At 43.2% G+C, this 11,802-nt stretch overlaps 1 protein-coding gene across 13 annotated transcripts in view; it reads left to right on the forward strand.

Annotated features, from left to right (window-relative positions):
* Positions 1-8,979, forward strand: part of CADPS2 (calcium dependent secretion activator 2) — a 522,314-nt gene extending 513,335 nt beyond the window's left edge. For 11 of the 13 annotated variants that reach the window (XM_053251793.1, XM_053251798.1, XM_053251804.1 and 8 more), the window contains 2 exons: positions 2,150-2,254; positions 6,858-8,979. In XM_053251793.1, coding sequence (XP_053107768.1) covers positions 2,150-2,254; positions 6,858-7,028 — 276 coding nt within the window. In that variant the 3' untranslated portion in view covers positions 7,029-8,979. Of the gene's footprint in view, positions 1-2,149; positions 2,255-6,857 lie in introns of those variants that run through there. The other 2 variants (XR_008307725.1, XR_008307727.1) reach the window with 2 other exon arrangements.
* The last annotated feature ends 2,823 nt before the right edge of the window (positions 8,980-11,802 follow it).

Consider the following 11,802-nt stretch of genomic DNA (forward strand, 5'->3'; position numbering starts at 1 on the left):
CATGACACAGCCGGTGTTAATGTTTGATTGTAAGGTGGCTTACACACCAAAAAATAAAAATAAAACAATAGTTAACTAATAATTATCCTTCATTTATCATTTTAAAATAATTAAACCACTGTACCATTAAATCTGCCATGGAAACGGATACTTCTTCTTAAAATAAAGAAGCTATTCTAGTTTCCAGAAATGGATGTTTGATTGTTCAGCTCCCAAAAGTAACAAATCTGCATTACCACAACCTCTATAAATATGTCAATATTGTGTGAAAATCTCAGCATCGCTTGTTAACAGTTTTCAAAGCTGGTTGCCTGGCACAGCTGAGACAAGATCTGTTTGGTCTGCTATCAAGAAACTAGGAAGTATCATTTGAAAGATCTGTACAGCTACAAAATTGGCATCTAGAGGGAGAAAACCTAGAAGTACTGCTTTGGGATGCAGTCCCTGGAGCATATCCAGCACAAATCCTAATGAGAAAAGTAGCCATTGTACAACTCCCATTCAGTTTATTTGGGCCTTGTGCAGGAAGCTTTCTGGCAGATTGTATGTTTTTGTCGTTAGCTTTCTTGTCTGCAGAAATTTAATTGGCATCATTTAAAACTTACTCTTATTGCCAGAGCTAGGCCAACCTAGAGGCAAACTACCTGGGATGCCTGCTTCAGCTATGTAAAAGAGTCACTGCTTGTGCTTTTGAGGAGGCATAGAGTCAGCTTGATAGCTTTTTGGCTATCTGCATGAAAGGGACATGGCAGAGAACCTTGTCTGACAGTGGCACAACAATGTTGGCAGCGGTCCGTGTCCAAGTTGGCCATCACTGCACTCACCCTTCCACACCCATCTGCCCCCGCAGCCGCTGGCCTCTGTGGTCCCATCCATAGTGTGGTATGATGATGTCATAACCTGGCATATTGCACTGCGGTTGGCTTCTTGCTCTTTGACCAGCTATGGCAACTTCTCTGGATGGACCAGCAGACAGCACCGGGGAGGCAGGCAGCAAATGGCAGGACATACAGCAGCTTCCCCCTCAGTGGCGCCCCAAGTGGCCCATGTTCTTGGAACACAGCCGCTCAATTATAGACCCACCTAGTGTCAGAGAGGTTATTTATTTTGGCTAAAACTTACGATAATATGTTGGATTCAAAGTATTTATGCAGTAAGATGCAAACAGAAAATGCCATGTACACACCTGAAATGGTTTCTCGTTTTCTTAGATCATTATTTATCTGTGTCCTGTGCCTTCCTGGAAAAAGGAAAAGCACTGACACAACAGGGTTCACTAGCTTCCAGCCCCTCAAAAGAGGTAGCTAAGATTCAGGAGGGGAATGTTTAAGTTTTGCAAGCGTTAAATGATTGCATCTCATCTTTCTTCTTTACCTGTCCTGGGCCACCAGCTTTGTGGTGGATGCAGTCTGGAAGTCACTATGACTGTACCCTCTTTCTCCCAGTCATTCTATGGACGACCGAAATATACCACTAATACCATTCATGCCTCAGAGCAGGAGTGACCAAGGCATCTGTCCCTTAGCCCAGAGTCTAGGGGCAAGAGTGTTAATCTCAAGACAAATATCAGTGGGCTGGTAGCGGTCAATATGGGGAAGAATGTTTCCTCATCCGCATTGTAATAAAAGTATGTCTTTCCAGCTCCTCTTTTAGGACATCCTTGGGTAAGGTGTGTGAACTAGAAGAACTGCAGGAATTGTGTTTCATCATCAGATGTGCTCTTCTTGTATTCATTTCCCATTTTGCTAAATGAAACTTGCAATGCTGTGCAGTTCTTTTTCCTTCTCTGTAAATAATTTTCTTCCCCCTACTGTTTCAGTGATCAGTTATTTCATGTAAGTGTGTATTTCATACCCTTTTTTGCCTGGAGATAGCAAAGTGCAAAACACTCTTTCACATGAATATGGCACCACTCAAAGACAGAGCAGTTATTATTGCTAGCGTTAATTCATGTGAACACCAGTCCAGGTCAAGTTAGCTGATTTCCTAGCAACAACACTTACCATTTTACTAACAGGAATTAGAGCATTATTGGCTTCAAGTGCTGATTTGCAGTCATTTCAAAGTGTTCCATTGCCTCTCATTACCAAATCTGCTAAATGAATAATACTGGACTCCCCCGCCCCCTTTCTTCCCCTTCCTTTTTCAGCAATGGTACAGCAGCTCCATGAAAGTCATATGTGTCTGGCTGGCGGATAGATTAGACCTTCAGCTTCATATCTACCAACTGAAGACTCTCATCAAGATAGTGAAGGTAAATACTGTATACTAGAATTCGATTGCACAGCAGTATTACAAACAAAAATAAAGCATGAACTCAGGCCTTCTCATGATGAAAATTGTTGCCATTTGGCACAAGTGGCAGGGAGCACTTAAAATGATACTTCTAGATAGCAACAGGAAGGAAAATAAATACTTGTTTCTATTGTCCTTGGCTTAGGCCCAGTGCTGACTGGTTTGTTGCCTTAAACCTAGTTAAGAACCTAAACATACAGTGAGACTATGATTTAGTTGGCCAAACTCAGCCTTGTCCCCGGATTGTCCCCGGATTGTGTGTGTAGAGAGACCAGCAAGAGCTGCAAGCAAAAACATAGGGAAACTGTTTCAACCATAGTTTGAATGCACAGGGAAGGGAAGCTTAACCTTGAAGTTTGCAAACCATGGTTTGCAAACCCATTCCAAACCATGGTTTCACATCCTGATTTGTGGCCAGACCCTGAAGCTATTCACACGATTGATCGAACTGGGTTACCGGAGGCCAACCCAGTTTTGATCAATCATGGGAACCACCGGGCTAGTGATTTTCAATTGTGTGTCTCGAGGGACCCCAGGAAGGCACCATGCACTCATGTGGTGCCTCAGAACCGGGGAGCCGCATGGTAGCACTCCCCCTGATCCCCAGAGCTCCCAACGGAGCTGCAGCCAGGTGCGGGAGCGCCCTACCAGAGCAGCTGCTCATCTGGGTGGCTGATCCGGCCGCCCAGCAACAAGTGACTGCTCGTGTGCAGGGAGAGCAGACTAAGCCCTCTCTCCCCGCACTGACCCTCCGAGCACACCAATCGTGTGAAGCACCTCTCTAGCTATGCTTTGAGTATTCAGACATTACTGTGAAGCTCTTTTTAAAGGCAAATTTTGGGTTACGGCCCATTTGACTCACGAGTATACCCCTGAGGTTCTGGCCACACTGCAAAGCTATTCACACGTGCAGCAGAAATTGGGCTAAGGGATCCCAGCCTGATCTGTGCTGCGCATGAGAACCACCGGGATCTGCTCAGGCGGCATGGCGGGCCCTCTTAAGTAGCCCACCGCTTAACTGAGGTTTTGGGTGCAAGAGTGCACAAAAACTTGACTTCGTGATCATGTGTCTGCCAAGGCTGCTTGCAGCCGCGGTGGACACACTCAGGGGGGTGCATTGTTGGGGCTCCGGGGAGCAGGGCACCATGCAGCAACACTTCCCTGCACCCGACCCCTGGAGTTCCCGAGCAAGGCATGGGTGGCCCACAGGATAGCCACCGCTCATCTGGGTAGCCAGTCTGCCCGCCCAGCAATGGTTGAGTGTTTGTCTGTGGGCAAACCCACTCTCTCCACAGACCATGGAGAAGTTCTTCTCACTGATCATGAGAAGAGCTTTTGTGACTGTGGATATCAAATCCTGATTAGCCATAGGCCTGCATAGGGCTTTAGCAATTACATTCTAATTGGTAATTAATTACATAGCAATTACTCTGTACAAAGGGCTTCACAGTATGAAGTAAATGTGAGGTGAATTAAGCCAGTCACTGACTGGCATCTTATCATATATTGTGCCAAATTGCAGGCACCTTCCATTTTCAGTGAATGCTAGTACCCCAGTCTTAATAGTCCTGTTTTCTTTTGATATCACACATAAACATATGTATGCACATGCACTCTAATAGTCATATTCAATATGTATATAGCCATTTTCTCAAGGGCTTAGCGTGTTTCACGTATATTATTTTAGTAATCAGTACAATGATTTCTGTAAAACAGCTCAGTGTTATCATCCCCACTTTACAAATCGGGTGACTAAGAGAAGGTTGTTCAGTGAGTTCAGGGCTGAGGTGAGGTTCAGTTCCTTGATCTTGGCCTTGGTGATCCCATGCTAGAGAATCAGCTCAGACAGTCACTTGTCATGACTGAAGCAAAACAGCCCATTAGTGCATTTTTATATTTGTAGTGCAGAGGTGACTTCATAATTATTTAAAATAGGATGGAGAGAATTTATTTAGCAATCATCAATATCAGTAGCTGAATCTGTATTTCACAATGAAAGTCCACTGAGCAAAACTTAGCAGTCTACAAGCCAAATTGTACAAGTCACTAGCTCCTGAGAAATATGACCCTCGAGGCCAATACACTGCAGAAGAGAAACCAAAACATCCACTTAACAAATAATTGGCAAGGTGATTTAGTGGTCTGAAGGCCTATCTGAATGTATTTCGCTACTTATCAAGTGCAATAATGGAACTCCATACAAATTTAGATTGATAGGAGGCAGTTTTTACTTACCGCAAATCAAATCCCACAGCTCCAAAGTGAGTGAGTGACTGAGTGTGTGTGTAAGCATGCATGTACACATGTAAAGGAATTTAAATTTAAATTGTAGTTTCAGAACATAAAACTATATTTTTTACTGTGTCCTCATTTTCCATAAATAAGAAATTACAGAGAGATTGTTAGCTTAAGTGAATCAAGCTGTAAGATTACCGTGATCAACTGAGGAATTCATTTAATATACATCAAATGTTCCAATTTGGAAGCATTTTGAGGACTTACACTGACTATTGTACCTGAGCACTTTACCATATGTACAAGCCACAATTCAGTATGCTATTGCTCAGATGACCTTATGGTTGTTGACAGTAGCATACTGTATTGCAATCTGAGGCCATGTTCAAATATTCAGATGATGTTGAACTGATCATGAAAAATGTTGGTCTGGATACAGAAGTAGCTGGCTATACACCCCAAAGGTAATATGCTGGAAACACATAAATCATTGACAACAGGATATCAGATAAATAAAACTAAAGCACCTCTGTCAGTTTTCTCATGACTTAAGCTGGGAGAGAACAGAGTGCTGCCTTGTTACATTCAATATAGCCTTCCCTTTTGACGTCAAGACAAAAACGTGGGGCCTGTAACTTAAGTTCTTTTATGTCCGCCCAACACCTCATTAGGAGCGCCTGTATTTCACTGCCTGTAGCAACTGAATAATGCAGTGAAACCTACAGGAATAACATCAGCAATGTAAAGTTCATGATCAGCTGGTGTCATTCACTGAACCAAGTTACATTAAGAACAGAAGAACAGCCCTGCTGGATCAGGCCCAAGACCCATCTAGTCCAGCATCCTGTTTCACACAGTGGCCCACCAGATGCCTCTAAGAAGCCCACAGCAAGGGGTGAGGGCATGCCTTCTCTCCTGCTGTTACTCCCCTGCAGCTGGTATTCAGAGGCATCCTGCCTCTGAGACTGGAGATAGCCTATAGCCCTCAGACTAGTAGCCATTGATAGCGGGACATTAGTGGAACAAGAACACAAGCATTTGTATTGGTTGTTTTGTTTTTTAAACAGAAAGAACAGACAAATAGTTTTGAGCTGTATAGTTAGTCAGAGTTACTCATGAAAACATATACTTGTCCTGTTGCAAGTAAGTAGAACCTGCAGCTGCTGCTCTTCCAGATAACTTATCTAAAAAGAGCACTTGTTGGTGGTAGAGAATAATGGAGAGAGAAGAGAAAGTATTTCTCACACAGCCTGCTAATAGGTTGCTCTTATAGCTCTTAATAGCTTAATAGCTCTTTCATCCCTGCCACAGAAGTTATTTGATGAGAGTGTGATACCTTTCTTTTTAAAATATGTAATAGAATATCCATTTTGAATGCATTTTATTGCCTTCACTGTTTTTATATAACGCAGTTCCTAATCTGGATTTATCATGTACACACCTATATGCAAAATTAACAGTTACAAAATAATTCTGTGCAGACACTATATTGAGAACTGACCATCTTCTATTGGGTTCCTCAGCAGAAGGGGACAGAGCCCAGTAGTCAAGCATATGCTTTCCATATATCCTAGGACCAACCCTCCATACCTTCAGCTAAAGGAAGAAGACATATGCTCTTCTCCTGAGCTGTGGAGCCTCCTTCTTGGGTAACCTTGCAGAAGATTATTGGCTGGCTTGCCTGTAGTAACAAAGCAAGGCCACTTGGTTCAATGGGTTTAAAAAAAAAAGACTGCCAACCCCAGAAGTTCCAGGCATCAGTGCCCTAGTGTGTAGGTGAGGGGGAGCCATTTGAATGTTTTGCTTATGCTGCCAACAAGTATAAAGGTTTCAGCAAGATTCCTGGAGCTTCTGGGACTGGTAGCCCTTTTTCACCCCTTGTTACTAAGGGGGTGTCTTTCACTGGCTTGTTGCATTAGCTAAGGCTTCCTCTGAGTCTCTGGAAAGTGACTGCCAGCTGGGGAAGCTGGTTCCTCTCTAGATGGACCAATAATCTGATAAAGCAGCTGCTTCTATCTGCCCACCCCCTCACCCCTGTGTGCTTCCATTCCACCATATATCTTTGCCAGACCATTCCATGTCAGACCTCTAGAAGTCAGTCCATTCATCCATCTGGCCCTTCAGTTAGACTGAAGTTTTCTGAGGGGGGGGAGAACTAAAAGCCTCCTCAACTTTGGCCCCCCAGCTGTTTTTGGAATACAGCTCCCATAATCCCCAGCAACAGTGGCCAATTGCCAGGGATGATGGGAGTTGTAGGCCAACATCTGCAGGAGGGCTGAAGTTGAGCAGGCCTGCCCTAAAGTGTATACGTTCTGTTGTTGCTGCAGAAGACCTATCGAGACTTCAGATTGCAAGGCGTGCTGGAAGGAACCCTGAACAGTAAAACTTATGATACCATCCACAGTCGTCTTACAGTTGAGGAGGCCACAGTCTCTGTATCTGATGGAGGTGGACTTCAAGGCATCACTATGAAGGATAGTGATGAAGAAGAAGGCTGATATGCTGTGTGCTCATCAGGTGTTTGTTTTGTAATTGGTTCTCGCATTTGCGTTTTGGTTCTTCCTTAATGCCCCAGTATTAAAATGTAATTCATCCCACTTGAAAGTGAAGAAAAAATGCCCCGTGAACAATGGGCTAGAATGAATAGGAGGGGAGCTTAGTGCCAAGGATTTTCTGAAGCCCATGGTTGGTTTTTTTCATATTTTTCTACATTGCTTTGCTTTGCACTGTGAGAATGCCAGCATGGAGTCCAAGCTCCACTTGTGCTTCAGTTCCTTTTTGTTTGTAGAGTTGCAGTCTCTTCCTGTCCCTTCACTGAAGAGTGGGCATGCCATGTACAGAAAAGCAGACTTTATGCATCACACAACCTAGTCGGCAGGCATTCTTGGAAATTCTTCAAGCCATCATTTAAAGTGAACTTAGTGTCAGTTGCAAGGATTACAGCCCTTCCTGTATTTTCTATGGTTTGTTGCTGTTGTTTGGGGGTCTTTTCCCCCCTTCATGATTAGATGAAGTGCATTAAAAATCTTACCCTGGTTCCTAGTGCTTTGGTTTTGCTATATATAAAGGCAGGAAGACTTCAAGGACTGCTAGAGAAACACACAAATTAACTTCCAAGTGTTGCGTCTTCATCCCTCTTGCAGGTTAAAAAATCTCATCATGTTGGATGTCAGGAAGCTTGCCTTCAGTATTTCTATGTCTCTGTGAACACTTTCAGGCAATAATAACCCACCCTTTTTTTTGTCACAGCCACCTCTGTATTTAGCCCACGTTTGTATAAAATTCAAAAATTAAAATATGTTTGCAATATTTGAAATCACTTGACCTCTTGTGGTTTGTTATTTTGTTTGATTGGACTCTTGGGCTCAGCAGTAACATGCAATTTCCTGAAACCTTGCTGCATTTGATAAACTGGCTTTATGTGAAGAACTATTTGTGTGACTAATCCTAAGACTTTTTAAAAGATTAAAAAAACCTTGTATCCAGTTCTATTAATACAAAATGGAAAGTGTCAGATAAATGGAATAGACATATTGTGTGTTCTCCAGTTGTTATTTTTTTTTAACCTCATAAAATCTCTGCCTACTCGTGACAGCCTAAATGTCTCTAAAGGAATCTGGAAGAATACTGTGCAAAGAGCAGTGGGAGGGGTTACTTGTGTTCCTATTGACCCTAAATGGCTGGCCCTAATTTATCAGTGAAGTGTTTTACTCCAATTAATTCCTTGAACAATTCAGAATCTTTGTGGCTTATGCAACAGTTCTGTGCAAAGACAGGTCATGCAACTTGACAGTTGTTCTACAAGCACAAAGACTTTAAGGATTGAAAAGTAGCAGGCTTTGAAGAGGGTTTTTTGTTTAGCTTTGTTTTTAAGCGTTCATGTAAACTGCAGAAGAAGGGCAAACAAGTTACACTTCGACAGGACTCTGCTTCTTCTAGAAGTGGCAATTACTCTTTTCCCTAAGAACTCTAAATGAAGCTGTTTAGTAGGAGAGAAAGGGCAAATAAAATATTCTCGTGTTCTTGAACAATATCTTTGCAAACACGAAGGGGAGGAAAATATGTCTGGGTCCAGACTTGTTTTCTTTGATCTCTCATTCAGAGTAACCTTTGCTATTCCCAGATGATATCGGAAAAAGCCAAAGGTTTTCTGCTACAGTGAGTGATCATGCCAAGTTCATTATTATTGCTCCAGTCTCTTGGGCTCAACACCATTCATTGGTGATTAGAAAGAGCTGCAGGTTAGACACACCTTGCCAAAAGCAAGAAGTAGCCTTGCTTGAGAGGGTGGATGTTACCTGCAGATGTGTGGTTTGTCCTTTACATAAAGGAAAAGAGAATCCTATGGGGGAACAGTAAACTAAAAGTCCCACATTCAGCTGCTTGGCATAACAAATGTACAGACTGCTTAAGTTAGTCCTTAAAACTGGTTTAGTCTCAGTAAAGGATCTTTTCACCCCATGACAATAAAAGTTTGTTTGTATTTGTGACATGACTATAAAACAAACCTACACTGATTAAAACAGACATTGTTAAATTAGATATATTTCTGATGTTTTCTATTCTGCATTAAAGGCATTCACACATTCATTCAAACAGTGTGAGCCTCAAAAGGCTTTAGCATGCTAGTATGAAGTGGCATCATATGGAGAATGGAACAAGCTTTCAGTAGCCTCCCCATGGGAGAAGTTTCAATCAGTCCAATGTACTTTGGAATGGATGAACTGTATGCCACTTCAATGCAAGTAGGCTTATTTAAACTGTTCTGTGGATCTCACACATTCACAATAAATACTTAAATCAAGTATTAACTTCCTGCACTAACAAATCAGTGCTTAAGCATTGCCAGTTGTGAACTTCGGAATACCTCACTGAGAGTGGTGGATGGGAAGAGAGAAAGTAACATCATGTAGTCCCAGTCTTCCCTCACAGCGTATAGTTGGACGCCCCTTTCACATGTATATAGAGATGTGATATCACATGTGGCTATAGGTGTATCAATCCTACAGCTACCTGGGTAAGGCTGATCATTTGGGTCTTTCCTGTACCTGCTTCCATTAAAGTTGTATCAGTTTGAACCAGAACACCATGCTCCCATTGCAAAATTATTCTGGATGGAAACCACATGAATCAGTCACTACAGCTGTCACCTGTGCTGGGCAGACCATGTTGTGTGTACATTATTATTATGTATTGCCTTTTAACAGAAAGTTAATTTGCATTTAGAAATTGTGGGGAAATTATGAGATTGCATCAAGTTCAGCTTTATTTCTATATTGGCCATGGACATAAATGCAAAATGCAGTACATAAAATTAGCACAGAAACCATATGATCTATATATTTAATTATCTTATGGCTGACCTGGTAGAGAACTCCCTGGGGATGCTGGGACGCATCTGGATGCCTGCTGGAACTCTTGCAAGGCCCTACAAGAGTGCCAACCATTGCCTAGGGAAGGAACGGGCAGGAGCAGGAACATTACCTGGAGTGGGAGGGTAAAAGGCGGTGAGGTGCCCGTTGGAGGCTGGGGGGGGGGGACGGGCAGCAAGACAAAAAAAGTGAGGGTGGCGAGACAAAATGGGGCGTCGAGGAGGAGGCGGGCAACTGAGCCGCGCCACCAAGAATATCCCGGATGGGTGGGCAGGGGCGGGCTCCCGACAATGGCCAGACGGAGGCTGGCGGAGCAACTGAGGCTGTTGTGGTGGGCATGGGGGCTGGGAGGGGGGAGAACGACAGAGGAGAGAATGGGGAATGGATTGGAGCGGAAGGGAGGGGGGAAGTGGTGCTGATGCTGTGCGCCTGGTCTGCTAGTTACCATTATTACAGTAGGCAAGAGATTATTATTGTCTCTTAAAAACACTTTAACCCTGATCATAAATATTTGGGGATGGTAACAAACTTTCCTAGAAATGTGTGCACAGAACCTTCCTACACTCCCTTTTCTACATTGAAAAACATGCATAAGGTGATACCTATGAAAACAAGATAAGGTGTGGCAGAGGGGTTGCAAGTGCCACCCTGCTTTTTCCTCTCAGCCTGTGCAACTGCCATGCAGTCACACACAGGATCCATGTGGGCTGTCTGATGATGTCATATGTCTAATGGGAACCAGTTGCAATGAACAAACACCCTGAAGACTTCCAAACACCACATAATCATAGGGTATGTTCACACATAGCAGGGAACCTGTGGTTCCCCAGCCCAAAATGTGGAGGGAACTTGAAATGGGCACCACAGACAGTCACATATCTTGGTTTGCTGGATGTAACCTAGTTGAGCCAGAGGTATGCCTCCTGTGTGTGCACCTCCCACTGAGGCCCTGGAAGCAATCCCAGCCTGCCATGGTTGCCTTTCAATAGACAAGCCTTCCCTACACACATCGTTCACTTTGTAGCCATTTGGTCCCTATTGCAAAGTTGCAAAGGGGGCTGGCTTGCTGGAATGAACCAGGGTTCATGAAGACCATGAAGGTTCAGAAGTGGCAAAAACCCTAAGGTGGAACATTACTAGAGATCACAAGCCAACAATTCTTGACAATTCCAACAATTCCAGGTTTCTCACACCAGGGGAACGTGCAGTTTCTGCCATATGGCAGGTTCATACAGTCATGGAAAACTGGGTAATTGAGACTGCATCTGTGAACCTGGCCATTGAGTTGAAAGGGGCTTTATAGGCCATCTAGTCCAACCCCTACTTGCTGTAGGAAATCCACAGCCAGAGCATCCCCAACAGATGGCTGCCCAAACTCTTCATCTTATTCCAATTTCACTTAGAACGAAACAGCCTGACAGAAGGACTGACCCAATGTTTCTCCTAGTTTTTAAAGATATTTTTCAGCCAAATAGGCTATATCTCCTGGGACTACTTGGATGGGATTCATGTTCCTCTAACTTAAACCCAAACAAAGACGTCGACATCAACAGGTAGCATGCACTCCCAGGTTCTCTCAGCATGTAAATAATCCTGCATATGCTCAAATTTCCTTTTGATTTGGAAATGGTGGGTTATGGTATTTTGCAGGCTATGTATGCAGCTTTAGAGAGTATGAGACTTATTTTGTTTTTTAAAATAAATGGATCAAATAATATTTAAGAATTATTTTAGAATTGTAAATCAAAGATTCTCTTAAGCCCTCTTCAGACATACCCACATACAGCATCTAAAGCGGGAACAAAAGCCCCATTATTCACCCATCTATCACAAAAACTCCTGCATCACAGATATAGTGTTCACCTTTTCAAACAAACACCACTGTGACCATGAGCAGCGT

This window comes from Hemicordylus capensis, chromosome 5 (genome assembly GCF_027244095.1).
Source record: "Hemicordylus capensis ecotype Gifberg chromosome 5, rHemCap1.1.pri, whole genome shotgun sequence".
Lineage (NCBI taxonomy): Eukaryota > Metazoa > Chordata > Lepidosauria > Squamata > Cordylidae > Hemicordylus > Hemicordylus capensis.